The sequence below is a fragment of the Gymnogyps californianus genome, chromosome 3 (genome assembly GCF_018139145.2).
Source record: "Gymnogyps californianus isolate 813 chromosome 3, ASM1813914v2, whole genome shotgun sequence".
NCBI lineage: Eukaryota > Metazoa > Chordata > Aves > Accipitriformes > Cathartidae > Gymnogyps > Gymnogyps californianus.
In genome coordinates, this window is record NC_059473.1 from 68,057,075 (window position 1) to 68,073,221 (window position 16,147).

Sequence of the window (16,147 nt, forward strand, 5' to 3'; positions counted from 1 at the left end):
CTCCCCCTTCCCTGATAATAACCAAAACTCTCCTTATGGCACTCCTATCAAATGAAAAAGAGCAGGTCTGGAGCTATGTGTGTGTTGAGTGGCCAACCAATATGCACACGCTGATTTATCCTGCTGTCTGCTGCCAAATGGAGTGTATAACAGCTGTGTTCTGCACGCTTTTCTTTCAATAGAGAAACTAATTCAACTCTCGCTTTTGTAACCACGTTGAGACTTCTGCCCCCTTTTCAAATCTGACTGAAATTGGCAAAAAAACTTTTAAAAGTACTGAAGAGATTGACAGATGGATGGATAGACAGCACGATGACATAAGCCTTGTTTTGTTAGCAGGCTGAGATGGCACATCTGATTCGGTAATTCAGTGTTGAGGCTAATAGATGTTTTTTCAAACAGGGAAGCAAATTGCATTGATTTCACTGTTCAGAATCCTCTTGGGATCGTTCAGCTTGTCCCATTCATTGCTTAATGCTTTATTGAAGTGTAAATATATACATTTCAGAAGGCATCCTACACAGGTTTGGGACTGGGGACAGCTATGATTTAGTCTGCCCTGATGACATTAATTTCCTTTCTCCTTGAGCTGTCTTGCTTAGAAGCATAGCATTTTGTTTGCGTGTGTTTGGGAAAGAAGAAAGTCTAGTTATGCCATCCATGAGCAATCTGTACTTTATATCCATATTAGCAAGTCTAAGTGCACAAACAATATTTCCCTTGCTGAATCACAGGGATTATCTTATTCTTTCATTGCCTGTTTTATTCATTAGTTTACTTTCACTGATATCAAACACAGTCAACTTGCAAATGAACTACAAACCTGGAAATGCTTATTAACAAGATAGTGGCCACATGTGTGAGTGAGATCTTCATTAAATTTCTCATCATATATTTGGGGGTTTGGTTTGTTTTTTTTTTCCTTTTGATGCCTAGATCTGGAAATACTTTACTAATTTACTCATTCCTAAAAAGTAGCAGGGGGACTTGTAGGTAAATTGATCTATGATAAACTCTGTGCTGGTGTGGCCAGACAGCTGCTTGATTAACTTAATGGTTATTTCTGGCCTTAAAAAATCTATAAAGGAGAGAATCACAACCTCAGAAAGAAATGAGTCCTAGCCAGTTTTTCAGGGAGAGACACCTCAGCTACGGAGAGTCTCAGGAGGAACACAAGGGGGGTTTGGAGACTGCTGACAGAACATACAGCTATTTTCTTGGTGAAGGGGCACATGATGGTCACAAGAGTAAGCTGGGGAGGATTCTTGTTTGAGAAGCTCAGTCCCATAAAGAAGCACCTGTTTGACAAGCACAGACTTGCTGGGAGATCAGATAGGCTGTGAAACCTTGTGCACATTTGCAGGTTGTTTCAGGTTATGTCGTAGAAAATTAAACAACCAGGAGCAGCTGTACCAAAAGCAGTGTTTCACACTGTTTTGCCGTTTCAGGTGAAACTTTTTGCTTTAGAAACACAGTATTCTCTCAGCTCCATTAAATGTGAGGCTTCCTGATAAACCCCAAGGGTGAGCTCCTCCTGGTAGGGGAACTTCTGTGCTGCTGCCTCAGCCCTGGCTGGTCCTACTGCTGCCTGGCTCTTCCCCGCTATGACCCGGACCAAGGGATGTGGTGGCTCTGGATGGGGGATGTGGGGCACTCAGTGACTGATCCTTGTGGGATCCTGCTCCATGTGACCAGTGGTCCCATGCATCTTGTGAAGCTACCACTAGCCCCAGGGAAGCAGTAGGACCACCCAGGCAGGGGAGCAGACCCTAGGGCCTTCTGGCAGCAGCCTGTAGCTCAGTGGTGTGAGCTTTAATGTGAAGCTGTTGCTGTGCCAAGATTCAGAGCAGAGCCTGCCCCAGCGCTGGAGCTGCAAAGAGGCCTCCCGTGAGAGTCTCTGCCCTTCTGGGAAAAGGCTGCTGCTTTTTGGGAGGTTTGTCCTCAGTATTGCCTCAGGCTGGTCTAGGTGGACATGAAGAAATGTATTTCAAAACTTTTCATTTTAACCTCAAGCCACTTTCAAGCCTGCATCTCTGTTTGTTATGTTGCCTTTTGAATAAGAAGAAACGGGGGGTGGGGGCTGGCTCTAGGAAATCCCAAAGTAACACCACAGTTTCCTAGCTGCAGAGGCTCATCTCTTCAGGCAATGAAACACAAGACCATGGGAGCACATCTGCAATAGGGATGGTATGTGTTGCACATGGCAAGTGGACTTCTCTTCTCTTGATATGGTCAGACAATTTTATCTGCTGGCTTTTACACTGTCAGTGATCACACTTTTTAATCATTTTAATAAACCTTAGAGTTATTTGTGGACAGCTAGCAGGGAGTGGACAACAGGTTATCCTGTTTGCCCACAGACTTTGAGGTACAAGTATTATACAAAAACTGAAATAGGAATTCTTAAGAGCGAAGACTCTCTTACAAAAGGCTCAGCTGGGTTTCATTCTTGATCTGCCACCGATATTGTTCAGGAACTTGAGCAAGTCATTTAAGATCTCTGTGAAAATGAGAAAAGTGAGGAGAACATTGCTTTATTTGTTATTTGCTTTTGTGGTTGTCTGTATGAATTGTACACTTTTTCAGAGCAAGGGCAAAGTCTTCCATTTCCTTACAGTTATTTTTTGCTAATTGCTCAGGTCTAACAAATAAGGCACTTGGAAAGTGTGAGGCAGAAAAGGAAGAGGAGGAAGAGCACAACTACGACTATGTGGATGAAAACATAATTGAAAACATAAGAAAAGTATTTCAAGACACCACCATTAGAAATAAGCATGCACTCTCTGAAGGAAGAAGGTGAGTGTGACCTATGATCGCTTATGAATGCAAACAAGTGTGGGCAGAGCGATTTTTCAGACTGGCCGGCAACCTTGACTCCCCAAAACAAGAGAGGGTTTCCCCTGGGAGCTGCCCCGAATATCCTGTGAACAATGCAGGAAGGGCACCTCTGAGCTGCCACCTGTGACCCCCTGTCACTCTTAGCGATGTCACCTTTGTCAAAGCAGTACCTATCATTGTTCTGGTGATAGAAGTGCACAGGCAAGACCAGGTTTACAGATAGAGACAAAACCGTAATTAGACCAACAGTCATCCTTACAAAAACACAGAGAAAGGCTTTTTATCTGAAAGCCTGTCTAATTTTTCCGATTTGTGCCAGTTTGCTGTAACAAATTATAGTACTGTAAATGCAATCCTTTTCCTCTTTTTAGAAGTGGACGCCTTGTTGTGCATGACTAAGGTTTGTCTCTTAAAAAGCTTTCAAGAATTATCTGTGTTTTCACTAAATCCTCAAGGTTCTGCTCTGGCAGTTTACAGAGACTTAAAGTGCTAGTGAAGAGGGCCTTTGCTTCTAAAAAGCTCCAAGCATCATTTCCAGCTAAACGCAGATTAGACTTTTTTTCTAGATCTGAGTAAAACTGTGTAGTCTCAGCTCTTTCCACTCATAGCTGAACCTTCTGTGAACTTCACTTGATTTGGCTGAATTGCTTCTCTTGTTTAGAGAAACCCCTGAAAACCAGCAAAACTTGAAATGTTGTGTTTCAGAGATTTTAAAAATGATTTTATTATGAAGTGGTATTTTATTTCAAAATGTACTTTGTTTTTATTTTAAAATGGTATGCAACTTCTCTATTCTATTTGAGTTAAGCAGCGTACTGAATCTGAAATAAGCTGTTATTTTTTTCTGAAATGTTCAAACCCCTCAGAAACATGACATCCAGGGCAATGTGTGGTATCCATGCGGCCATTTCTTTCCCTGCTCACAGCCACAGAAACTCCAAAGTTACAGGAAAGACTGAAAAATGAAACAAAGTAGGGCGTTTCACATAATGCATTACTTCCTCAGTCCACATACCGCTGAGGATGGAGACTTGCTTTATCACATAAAGAAGCTGAGAAAGAGAGAATGAAACTCTCTTTTGAGTAAAATAGTCCTTTTGACTATAGGCATTAAGGGAAAAGCACAGTTTCAAGAAGCAATGCCAGCCTAGAGGATCAGCCTCTAATTATACTACTTACTGTCGTGGCATCAGCTCCTTTAAGTCTTTATCCACCTGCCCTTTAAACTCCTTATCAATAGAGGCAAGGTTTCACTTTACTAGTTGTCTTCTTTGAGGGCTCTAGCAAAACATGAAAGGACAGACCTTTGCCACCTTGAGGGAGATCACTGTCTGTTCTGGATTATGAAGCAATCCCATAAATTATCATCATCCTCGGTGGATGACAGAAGTATCCACCCGCTGAAATCATTAGCTAGCCAAGGAGCACGTAGCTCCTCCAGCCTGCTGGTCTCCCCCCAGCCATCAGAAATCCTCTATTATGGCTTTCATCTAGCACTTAAAATTTCTATCAAGCTTCCGTGCTTGCACTTGTGAGCATTTTCAGAAATATGGATTTGATGTGGGCATATGAAATTAACCTTTAATGTGGGCAAAAGCCCTATAAAATATCTAACCAGGTAAAATGATGGATGGAGCTTAAAAGATCAGCTTTTCAGCATGTATGCTACACAGCTGGTTGAAGGAGCTATTGAAAATAACCAAATTAGCTGGTTTAGGCTTGCTTACAGGCAAATCATGCACAAAAATGTGTCGTCTCTTGCATCTGTGCCAAATGCCTAACATCTGATCACGTTAGTTCTACGTCAAGAATTCACCACTCAACCATTTCCCGCCCATGGTCCCTCCTTTTCTCAGGATATTTATGCTATTTATGAATATCCACTTTTAATTATTTGGTATATATGATCTATCAAAATTAAATCTATTGATCCAAATTACTTTTAAATAGAGTCATTAGGGGGAAAAATTGTTTTAATGAAATACAGAAGTAAACCTCAACAGTCAGGTGTACTTTGAGAAAATCAGTATTTATTATTTGCAGTGTTTCACCAGTGCCCCCAAAAAATCTTTCAACAATCAGGGCCAAAGAACGCCAGGATGATAGTAGTAAGAGCTAGTCCTTACCCTAAGCAGGAGGGAGAAAGAAAGAACAGAGATTTGCCTCAGGTCATTGCTATGTTAATTTTGATAGAATAAATGTGCCCAGAGGGTCAATGATGTTAACATGACCTCATCACTCCAGAACAATAAGCAATTAAACAAGGGACTTGACTACAGATGCCTGAGCTTGCTATAGCAACAACCACCATTAACATATTTTAACCTTTCATTAAAGATTCAAGAGAAAGTAAGAAGAAACGCTGAAAGCATTTAAAATGTGTGGCTTTCTTTTTAACAACACAAGTTTCTTTCCTTTTACTGCCATGAGTTGCTTTTGGGGGGATTTTTTTTTTATGAGGAAAGCCCTCAGTTTGACAGCCTTTTAGAAGGCATTAAAGATGTCAACAGTGGTTTTTCTTGGGTGTGAGAAAAAGGGGGAGAGAGAAGGTTCATTGCAATGAACTGGAATATCTCTCGTGCTGCTATACTGTCTCATCCCGTGTCCCTGCAAAAGAAAACGAAATGGAGGCATGCAGGAGCAGCAACAACAACAACAAACAGCAGCAAAACCAGAGAAGGCAGCTTCTGTCTCCAGTGCTGATAGCTGCTTGTATCCTCATGGCTGGAAAAGGACAGAAACAACATGGTCCAGCTACCTGGAGAGCTGAAAACGATTACTGGTGTCAGGCTGTTTCAGGACATTGCTTTCTGGACTTGAACTTCACACAAGTGCTGGAAAAGGAATGGTCTCAGCTGAGTAAGCCTGGGTGCCTATTAAATAGGAGCCAAAAAAGGAAAGGTAGAAAAGAGAGAGAAATGCAGTAGGGAATGAAAAAACTACACAGCTGTGTTTTCCTCTTGTCATGAGCTCAACAGCTGAGGTGGTTTTGTTTGGACAAAGTAGTTTTCTTTATTTTCAATTTGTACTGATTTTTTTTAAAGTACTTTTATGAAACAGATTGAGGTGCAACATTTTTTTTTTTTACCTTGGTTGTGCTGAGATGTAGGTTCCCACATAACTGAAAGCTAGAGACAGTGCTACAAATGAAAACCAACCTTTCTGACCCCACCGCATCTTCATTAATGCTTTTGTACTGTTTTTCTAAGACATTTCTCTGGAGCTTTCATACCACTGACCCTCTAAGCTAGCTGTTTCTTTCGTAGCTCCCCTTGCCTCTGGCTGAAAGGCTGAGGTAAACTTTGTAGCCTCAGGGATATTGGAGTGAGGAACCCAAATCCATGACTGGAGTTGTATGTTCTCAGAACTTTTGAAAGTCCCCCTCTTCTTAAGTAGTTTTCAATGCAGATTTGGGGGCATCACCTACTTTGCTAATTTTCATTGTTAGGTAATTTTTCTACTGCCTGGTGTTTTCACTTTTCCCTAATGTGCAAACTGATGCTTTTTTCCCAGGGTGCAATCAATGGTGATTACAGAAGGAAGGAAAAGTTGAGAGGGAGCAAAGAAATAGTGTGCTGCTCCGAGAGCTGCAATTCAGTTCTTAGCTTTGACACAGGCAGGACTTCAAGCAGCCTGTCTCAAAGCAGTTGTAGAGAGACCATAAAGGCAGGGAAGACTACCAGAGTACCGTGATTATCTAGATGTTCATCCTACATGCACAGGTCTTGCCTTTCCCCTAGAGGGCAGATTAAAATACGTGTGTTTGTAGTGTGGCAGAGCTGGGAACAGAGCCCACTGGTGAAGTCTTAGCACCCTGGCATATTGCCATTAAATATTAATCAAGTTATTAATTAACTTCCCTCCAGGCCTGCATCTCTGTTACCCAAGCCCCCGGGCACACCCACTGGAAGCCTCTCTCCAAGAGGGGGGTATCTCTTCTCCCATGTCTGCCAGACCAGCAACACGACACAGGCATCAGGGGTGTAGCCACACTGGAGAAACACCAGGAAAACTTTTTGCTGGAGTCACGGCTTACACTGACTAAATGAGCTCTTTCGCCCTGTATAGGTCAAACATTTCCCTAAACTGCATAAGCTATACTAGTACAAGAAAAATTTACTGGCATGTGTTTCACACGCTTAGGCAAAGTTGCTGGCATAGCTGTGTCGGAGTCATATATTAGCTTTATTTTTGCTGTAGTCTTGGGATTGCTGGTATAATTGTACTGACAAACCATTTTACGGCACAGATGAGCCCTAACTTGCAGCCATTAATTTGACTCAAGAGCTCATTCACCTGCACTCTCTGTGTAATTTTTATATCCAAATGTAAAGGTTTCCTGTTTCACCCTGTCATTTTGTTTTGTTTGTTTTCAGAGACATCTGAAGCAAAATAATTCTGAAATTAACTGGAAACAAATAGGAAGCTGTGTCCTTCACATATTAAGATCGACCGCAACTGTAAGAAAAGGCTGCTTATGAAAGTCTCCTTTTGTCTCATGAAGAGTATATGAGGCTGTAATTTAACTATAATAATCCCCTGAGAAACTAAACTGCTTACTCGTCCTAAATAAGAAGTCAAACCAGCTAATGTCTCATGACCCTTTGAAGGGACAAAATTCTTCTGTACATATTTATTCATGAATTCAGATAATGATGCCAAGTCCAATCCTTCATTCTTATTGCACCTGAAATACCCGTTGATTTTCTGAACCACTGTAGGGCATATGTAAAAGGAACATCCCTTACTGAAGCAGCTGTATGGTTTTTTCCTTTGGTTTTTGGAGGAGGAGGGAAGGGGAGAGAGGGGAATGAAGGGTTGTCTAAGGTGAATGTCCATTTCTTTAGCCAGTCACATATGCTTCAGGTTAAGGCTCAAAATTGCAAACGGCCAGATTCTGCCACACTTTCAGATGATGAGCAATGCTTTATTGCATAAGTAGTACCGTTGCACCACAAGTAATTCACCCTGGAAAGCAATAGCACTTACCACTCCGAGAGGTAAGTGCTATTCAGAAGACCAGGGGTGCCTAAATTAGATAGCATTGCCATCTCCATAACCCCTTGCACAGCTTAAGTTATCTAGAATCACACTAGAGCAGTATATTTTGCTATAATGTTCAGCAATTTGCTGAAAACACAGCCAGGAAGGAAGGACAGAAGCTGGAGTTGAAAGAGTAGTGTTCGTGCCAGCCCTCCCAACTGAGAAAAAGGCACATGCTGCCTCTCTTTAACATGTCTGGGAAAAGCAGTGCTGAAGAGCTTCACCTGCACCTTGTGGTACCCGTGTTCCCACACAAGCGTCTGGGGGAAGAGGCAGCCCCAGGTGCCTCTCTGCATCACGTGTGAAAGGCCAACACTACCCCACGGGAGAGAGGGCACAGGAACGTGATCTCTTCTCCTTTTTTAAACAAAACAAGTGTTTGCTTTGAAGGATTTCCTTTTAGTTATACTTCTGAGAATGAAAAATGAGAGCCAAATGATTACATGGTATCTGAAGGGATACAAGACCTCCTTGGCCCAGAAGGAGGGACCTCCCTTTGTGCCCTGCCCCTAGCCTGTGAGTGCCAAGCAGCGGCAGGGAGAGCCTCTGCTTGCGCCGACGAGCATCTCAGTGGGCTTGGCAGTGAGCACGTAATTGGTGCTGATACTAGAGCTGCCGTATTCCTGTCTGGGGTCGCTGTGTGTAATCATACGAGCTCCACAGGTAGAGTGTGCTTAACATCATTGGGTGGCACTGGACCTAGTCCTCGTGTTCTGGCAGAGCGAGTCTGATACTCATCGTTTGTGGCATATAAGAATAAGAACTGGGCAGCGCATGCATCGCGAGCGCTGTGTATCTAGAAGTGTTAGATCTAGGGCAAGTGCATACCCCTCTGGCAGTGCTTTGACTCTCAGGGAAAACTATTGAGAACTGATGTGTAAATACACAGTTGATGTGCCAAGAGTTTCCAGACTCAACAGCAGCTTGATCAGAGTGGCATATGCATAAATCCCAGACAGCAGGGTGGAGAAAGGGAACATGTTTAGAAAGCCTAGACATACCATATTTTTAGTCCTACTGAGGAGTTAAAAAGCAAATGCTCACAAAAATGCCTTAATATACTTTAAAGAAAAAGTCTTTTTGAGCAGACAGTATAGTATCTTCAGACTTGCCTATTAAAATTCTACTGAATGATTAATTTTCACTAATGCAAATTAATTTAGAATTTCTCCATATTGTCTCACCTTAATTTATTCAAGATAAATGTTCATCCTCATTAAAATCAGTTACAATTTAAGTATTAAGAATATCGCTCAGAGTGCTTTGATTCCATGCATATATAGCATACAGCATTTTGCATATCACTAGTGAATACAGAGGCTTGCAGGTGTGTACAAAACTTATAACTGGCTGACACATCACTTGCGGGTATTTGAAATACGTTTTAAGCATTTTTCACAAAAATCTGTATTTCTCTTTGTAGTAGCTCAAAACAGCCCGGTTTGTTATGCCAGCAAATGCAGTCTGGTATTTGAATAAAAGGAATTTGTTGTGTATTTTACTGACTTTTTTTTCTTTTTCTACTGAATGTGATGTTGTCGTCTGCTGGATGTCTGAAAGATATGATATGTTACTACCACAATTTTCCTTCACTAAAGTACCAGAAGCCTGACTTCTGCAGCTAGAAAGGAGAGGAAAGCCAACAGCCTCCTGGGCTACACTGGCAGAGCGGTGCCAGCAGGTCGAGGGAGGTGACTCTTCCCCTCTGCTCAGCACTGACAAGGCCACACACCTGAAGTGCTGTGTCCAGTTGTGGGCTCCCCAGTACAAGAAGGATGTGGACATACTGGAGCAAGTCCAACAAAGGGCCATGAAGTTGACTGAGGACTTGGAACATCTGACATACAAGGAGAGGCTGAGAAAGCCTAGAAAAAAACAGGCACTCGTTGGTTGCTCTAGGTGTTAGGATGGATGTGAACAGGGTGGGATGCAGTTACTTTCCCAACAAACCTAAGCTTCTTTCAAGACATTCTGTAAAAGCATTTGGGACCTAGTTGGTGAAAAAACCCAAGACTTATCAGCCCTTTTTGCAACTTTGTCCCTTTAAAGTGCTTCCAAAGAAGCAATTTCTCTTCTTTGCACAGATCCTGTCACATAAGGAGTCTGGTTCTGCTGCCCTTGTCACGTGCAACAATCCTGTCTTGTATATTCAACCTCATTGAGTTCAATGAGTTTTATTCATCTGAGTAAAGGTGGCAGATTTTATGAACCTTGTAAATATATTAGTAACAGAGATATCTCCGGTATCTTTTCCTCAGGCACATAAGCCAATATCGTATCCTATCACAGAAATGAGAACTGGCCTGGCTGTTCGGTTTACATGAAGCGGAGGGACAGTGGCATTTGCATTCAGTACTTGACATGGAAGAGAGGCCGTCATGCTGTGCTGTGAGGAAAGGACATCCAGTCTTGCTGGGGAAAGCAGAAGGGAGGGAGGAGGCATGAAGTAAGATCCTAGTAAAAGGCTCGTGTTCAATGTTTAAAACTTAATAAGAATTGTGATTCCTTTATGCTGTACAGATGACCACAGTGATTTTGTACTGTTTGCTAATACATGTTTGACAAAGCTATAATGTCATCACGATCCTTGAGGGACCTGGTTATCATTCCCAGACATCAATGCTCAAGAAGACTGCATTCAAGAGGGGAAAGCCATTTTCAGCTGAACACAGACCATGATCGCTATGCCTGAAAAGAATACAAGTGTATTTAAATAATAAGATATTTGCTTTGCAAAAGATTGGCATAAGCTTTTGCACAGACTTGTTATGTCAAAAGCTTATCTCTTTTAATGCTAAGAAGTATTTCCAGTGTGTTCTCACTGAAGGCCTGCTCAGGAGCAGCTGCTTCCACAGCACTCCATGTGTGCATAAGCCCTTAGTGAGATGGCATTTTCTGTTTGGATGATCAACATGAACATTTTTTATATATCCAGCCTTTGTGCCTGGGAAGATAAGAAGAATCTTCTCCCTGCATTCTTCTTTAAAAGCCAAAAGCTCTTTTGTTTAAATACAATGTGTCAACCAAACGCTTATCTACCACACTCTTCAATAAGAAGCCGCTGTTTATTCTTGCTATCTCTTCACTTAATGCGTATGATACTTTTCCTACCTCTCCTAAGACTGCCCAAGTGTTTTCCTAACATTTTTTCACTTTGATGTGCCTGTACCATGTTAACTTTTGACTCCTTGACACCATATTAAAACTGATAGTCTCCAAAGAGAAAGAGTTTTCTTGCTTCTACTTCGTGTATTAGTGGCAGTCCTCCCTCCTTTTTTTAATGTGCCTGTGTGCTGGGAGTGTTCTTGTGCTTTGCAATAATGCATCTCTTTGATGAGCTTCCTCTGCCTCTTTTCTGAGTTTTTTGTATCTTCTAGGATAGCCTTTTACAACTCATTCTCTGGGACTGAAGAACCGTGTGGGTCTGATCTAAGTGCAGACTGCCAGCTGCTGGCAGGCTGGGTGGGAGAAAGGATTACCCTGCCTTTGCCTTGCTGCTGCTGCTCTTGCCCTAGTCCACTGCTGCTGGCCACCGCCAGAGAGGGGGTGCGGGGATGGATAGCTCAGTCCGGCTGTTTTTGTGTTCTCATGTAACTCTAAATTCCTCATGTGTGTTAAGATCTGGGAGTATGTGGAAACAGCTACATGGTGTCTCGAGGGCCTGATCCTGCCAGGATTTAAGAAATGCCTGTACGTACAAGTGCCTTATCCCCATGCTCTCTGTGATGTTGTCCCTGCGGCTCTGGGCGCAGCAGCGCTGGCAGCTGGAGGCTCAGGCCAGCCTCAGAAAGTGGCAGGGCTTGCTTAGCTCTTCCTAGGGCAGCCTCAGAAGTGATGATCTTTCTTTCTTGCAACTATACCAGCTCCTCCGTAACCCCCCTGGTCCTCACGGCGCAGAGGAAGGGTCTGAGCAGGGCTCAGGGGGTTGCCCCACATGGTACTGCAGCTACGTTGTCAGCAAAAAGACTCTTCTCCTTTTTCCGCCTTGTTCCAGCTGCCTGTTCTCCTTAGGTTCAGTGATCACATCTGTTGTTAGTATTTTGGGGCCTAACATCACATGAAAGGAGAGGTAGAAACAGCATTTCTTTCTAAAATGACGCTTTTCTCCAGTCCACAAAGTTTATACTGCCGCTATCTGTCTCACCATACCTGCCGCAGTCCTTCCCTGCAAACATATGCACGAACAGTTCATGCAACTCTTTCCCACAGCTACAAATGGTTTGCAGAAGGAAGTGAGAGACATTAAGGATTTCATTTCATTGCATTTTCTGTCCTGGAGAGTTTTGTTAGGCATGAAGCAGTTAAAAAACTTTAAAAGATTATCATGTTTTTTCTGGATAAGCATGTTACATAAATAGAGTCATATTTTAAGTATGTATAAATGCCTTGTAACAAATTTTTATGTGATTCTGCCTCCATTCCTCATCCTATAAGCCCCATTTTGAATGACTGTCTGTGCTTCCCAGCTGGAGCAGCCCTTTCCAGCCGGTACAGTCTGGCAGGTCTGCAGCCCCTGGGCTCTCCTAGAGATCCTTACCAGCCCCTGCCTGGTACAGCGCTGCACTTCATGCCATGCAAGTTGTTCTTAAGATGCCTCATGGCCCATTTTATCTCATCTGTAGTACAGAAGATTAGATCCAAAATGAGTTTAGGCTCAGATCTCCGAGCGTATTCAAGTTCTTAAATCATATCAAAAACATCCTATTGGGTGTTAGGAGCCCAAATGCCTCTGTGGATATGGGCTGTAAGCACTTCAAACTTAAATAGAACAGAGCCCAGCAAGTGCTCTGATGTCCAGCATCACTGCAAAAATGAAATGGCAGTGGGAGAGGCAGTATCAAGCCAGGATTTTTCTTCAAAAATTAAACTGAAGTAAAATTCAGACCTTTTTCAGGTGCCAGCTCTTTGCACTCTGTATATGAAGGCTCAACATATGATCAGAAAAAGACAACATGCTCCTCCTGGAGCCGCTGAGGTTAGGGTGAGGGAAATGTTGTAAAAAGAGTATATCATTTTGAATCTCACCGCCTTCAGTAGTGGGAACTGGAGGTTCACAGCTCACAACACCCTGCCGAGAAGGGGCAGGCAACATGCCCTGGTCTGAAAACATAGCTGAGCAGTTTGCTTTTGGGAAATGTCGATATTTTTTAATGTTGTGCACTAACAGTTAAAGTACTTACACTAGGTTCAGTTTTGTTTTCTCTCTGGGAGGGTCCAAATCTACATCTTCTGCTTCCCAGCAGAACCTCCTAGCTGCCAGGTTAAAGGCTGCACTGGGCAAGAACCTCTTTGCTCTCCCTCCATACCTGGCAGGTGTAGAGAAGAGTGCTTTTTCCCACCAGCAAAAAGCACTTAATTATGCATTAAAGAGCATAGGCTGGAAAGGAAGAGAGCCCAAGTAATTCTGCACAGATTAGGGATCATAGGGAAGGGGAAACCCAAGAATCCAATTCCTGCTTGAAAAAGAAGAATGTTTTTCTGCATTTCTGCTAACAACTTCTTTGCATGTAGGCCCTGTAAACTCTATGTCTCGATACCTAAGAAAGTTAAAGAAGTGACTGCTGATACCTGCTTACAGCTCTGTGAAGAGAGATACTTTTCCTAGAGAAGGGGAAGGGTGCCATTCCCCTTATGGAACAAAAAGGGAGATTACTGAAGGGGTCAGCCCTTACATATGTCTATTATGTGCCAGTTCAGGGGAATATTTGGTAAAGCACAGGTCCATTTTGCAGCGGCTGTGCTCCCAGTTGCAAACACATAGGCAAGGACAAGAACCTCACTTCTGGCCATTCCTCAGAAATCCAACTCCTGTAGGAAAGGCACTGAAAACTGCACATCTCTCAGAAATAAGGAGCTGACTTGCCTAAAATGAGCCTGGATGACCTTGGGTGTAAGTAGAGTAGACTCAGGAGAGGAAGGCAGTGGTTCCCCATCAGCCCCGCAGAACTGTGGGAGGGGAGCAGGGTTCAGCACTATTGCCCAAGCTCTGAGGAAGGTCAGGCTCTTTCCTGGTGGACTTTCATTCTCCCAAGTCCTTCTTTTATCATGTGTCCATTTCTAACCTTCCCTCCTTCCCTCCCAAATGTTGTTTGTTTCAATCCCCTTAGGCTCACTATTTGCAAGTGCGTATAGAAGTTTAACTTCCCGGCTTTCCGGAGCTGCAGCCAGTTGTGTTTATGCTTTCTTCTAATAGCACCTCTGTCAAACAGAAACTGGCCCTGCTTAATGCCAAGCAGTCCTCAGCGAAGAGTTTACACTTGTAAAAGGCATGAGAACAGGGCTGAAAACCCCAGACTGATGCTGAGTAAGAAAACCCCTTCTACTTTGTGAGTCCTCCTTGCTGGGCAAACCTCTGCTTTGGTAGTTGTCAGCTTTTGCTAGCTCTAACTAGCAAGCAGGCTCCTCCAGTGCTCTCCCATCCTTCTCCAGAGACATCCTACCATACCTGTACTGCCTTCTCTTGATACTTTTCTCTCTGCTTAGTTTCTGATACCCATATATTTTCTTACTAGGATTCATCTTTTCTGTTTCAAGATAGCTGGATCTGCTCTGCTTGTAAGAATCTACCATCCTGTGCTTTGTTTAAACTTTTATACACGCATCAACCTCCAAAGTGCAATTGCCGGCCAGTTTCCAAAGACTTTGCCTGACTGGTTGGCATGCTGGATTAGGACAAAGTATCTGAAATACATAAATGCCTGATGCTGTATTGAGAAAGATGATTCTTTTTCAAAATACTGGAAGTATTTCCTAATGTTATCATAAATTCAGGTAAGGAGATATTTGCTTTTTAAAAATGTGTTACAAATATCCCCTCAAGTGCAGCAGTTTGCAGTTTGTAAGTTTGTTTTCACTATTTGTATTAATGGCTCTTTTTGTTTTCTCAAAGTGCACCTTAGGTTGAATCTAAGTTTAACCACAGAAAAGGTCAAATCTTTTTTCCAAACTTTTCCGGAGCACAGTTAACTTAATATTTTAACAGCTGGCAGCTGTGGTAATTACTTTTAGATTATACCTAAAGTCTGTTGGAATCTAATTACTCTGATCTATGAACCAGGTAATTAAGGAAAAAACTCCCACATTTTCTTAGACCTCATTAATGTATTTCCTTTGAAAATTGTTAGCTAATGATGGTACATTAAGAGTTTATCCATAAAATGACAATGAATAATTAAAACCTTTGTCCCGGGACATTAAAGGACAGAACGGTGTTTAACTGCTCAATGTCTTGGTAATTATTTCTTAATTTGCAGTGCATATATCGTGCAAGTTTGGGGAGAAAGGACCAATCAAACCGGGAAAGTGGCACGGAAAGACAGAAATAATAATTTTCTTTCCCTTCGTTTGCTTGCTATCCGGCTAATAATTCAGGAGGCGTGGAGGCTCCCGAGGAGCTGATGTTTCTCCCGCTGCCTGGAGCTGAGCTGGACCAGCAGCACGAAGAGACACCGAGGGCTTGTGCCCGGCGGGCACACCCCGGCTGGCCGTTTCCTATGGAGAGCGCTGCCGGGTGTATGTGGCATCGCCTCTCAGGCTGCCGCTGGGCTCCCTCGCACGGCGCCTGCAGGCGTGGGGACCCCCTGCCGCAGCCGCAGCCGCAGCCGCAGCCGCATCCTCGGGGGCCGCTCCCCCAGCCCCGGGGCCGCCCGCCGGCGCGGCCGCGCCGTGCCCTGTGGCTCCCCCCGCGGCACGGCCGCGCTCCCCGGCACCGCGCTCCTGCCTCGGCGGGAGGGTGGGGGCTCTTAAGGGCAGGCTCGGAAGGTGCCTGCCGGAGAGTCCCTGCTGGAAAGGCCCTTGCTCAGCTGCTACCGAGGCTGCGGGAGCCTCTTCCCGCCACTCTGGCGCTGGGGGAAAAGCCGGGAGTCCCTGACGTCCGCGGCAAACTTTCGGCCGTTGCACTTGTGTCAGGAAGGCTGTCGCTACAAAGGCTACGAGTGAGGTGTATTACGTGGGCGCAACAGAGTGAAACCATGTGCTCCAGCATCCCTCCTTCCGAGTGAGGGGTATGGGACAGAGTTACCAGCTGAGATGCTAGGTCCATGTGGCGCAGACCTAACATGGTGGCAAAGCAAAGCCGCTTTCCCTTATTTTGACCTAGGAGTCTAAGGCTTGTGTCATTTTTGGCTATGCTGTAGTGCAAACTATAATCTGATTGATAGGATGCAGCAGGCAGCGGCTGTATCGCCATCCTCTGCTCTCCACCACGGAAAGGGAGCTCCAGCCATGCCTGCTCTCTAGGGGAAGTTTTCATAAGGATGGAGGATCC

General features: G+C 43.8%; 1 protein-coding gene across 1 annotated transcript in view; it reads left to right on the top strand.

Annotated features, from left to right (window-relative positions):
• Positions 1-2,800, top strand: part of THEMIS (thymocyte selection associated) — a 77,310-nt gene extending 74,510 nt beyond the window's left edge. The window contains exon 6 of the mRNA XM_050894847.1: positions 2,640-2,800. Within this exon, the coding sequence (XP_050750804.1) occupies positions 2,640-2,800 (161 nt within the window). The remainder of the gene's footprint in view (positions 1-2,639) is intronic.
• Positions 2,801-16,147: the final 13,347 nt, after the last annotated feature.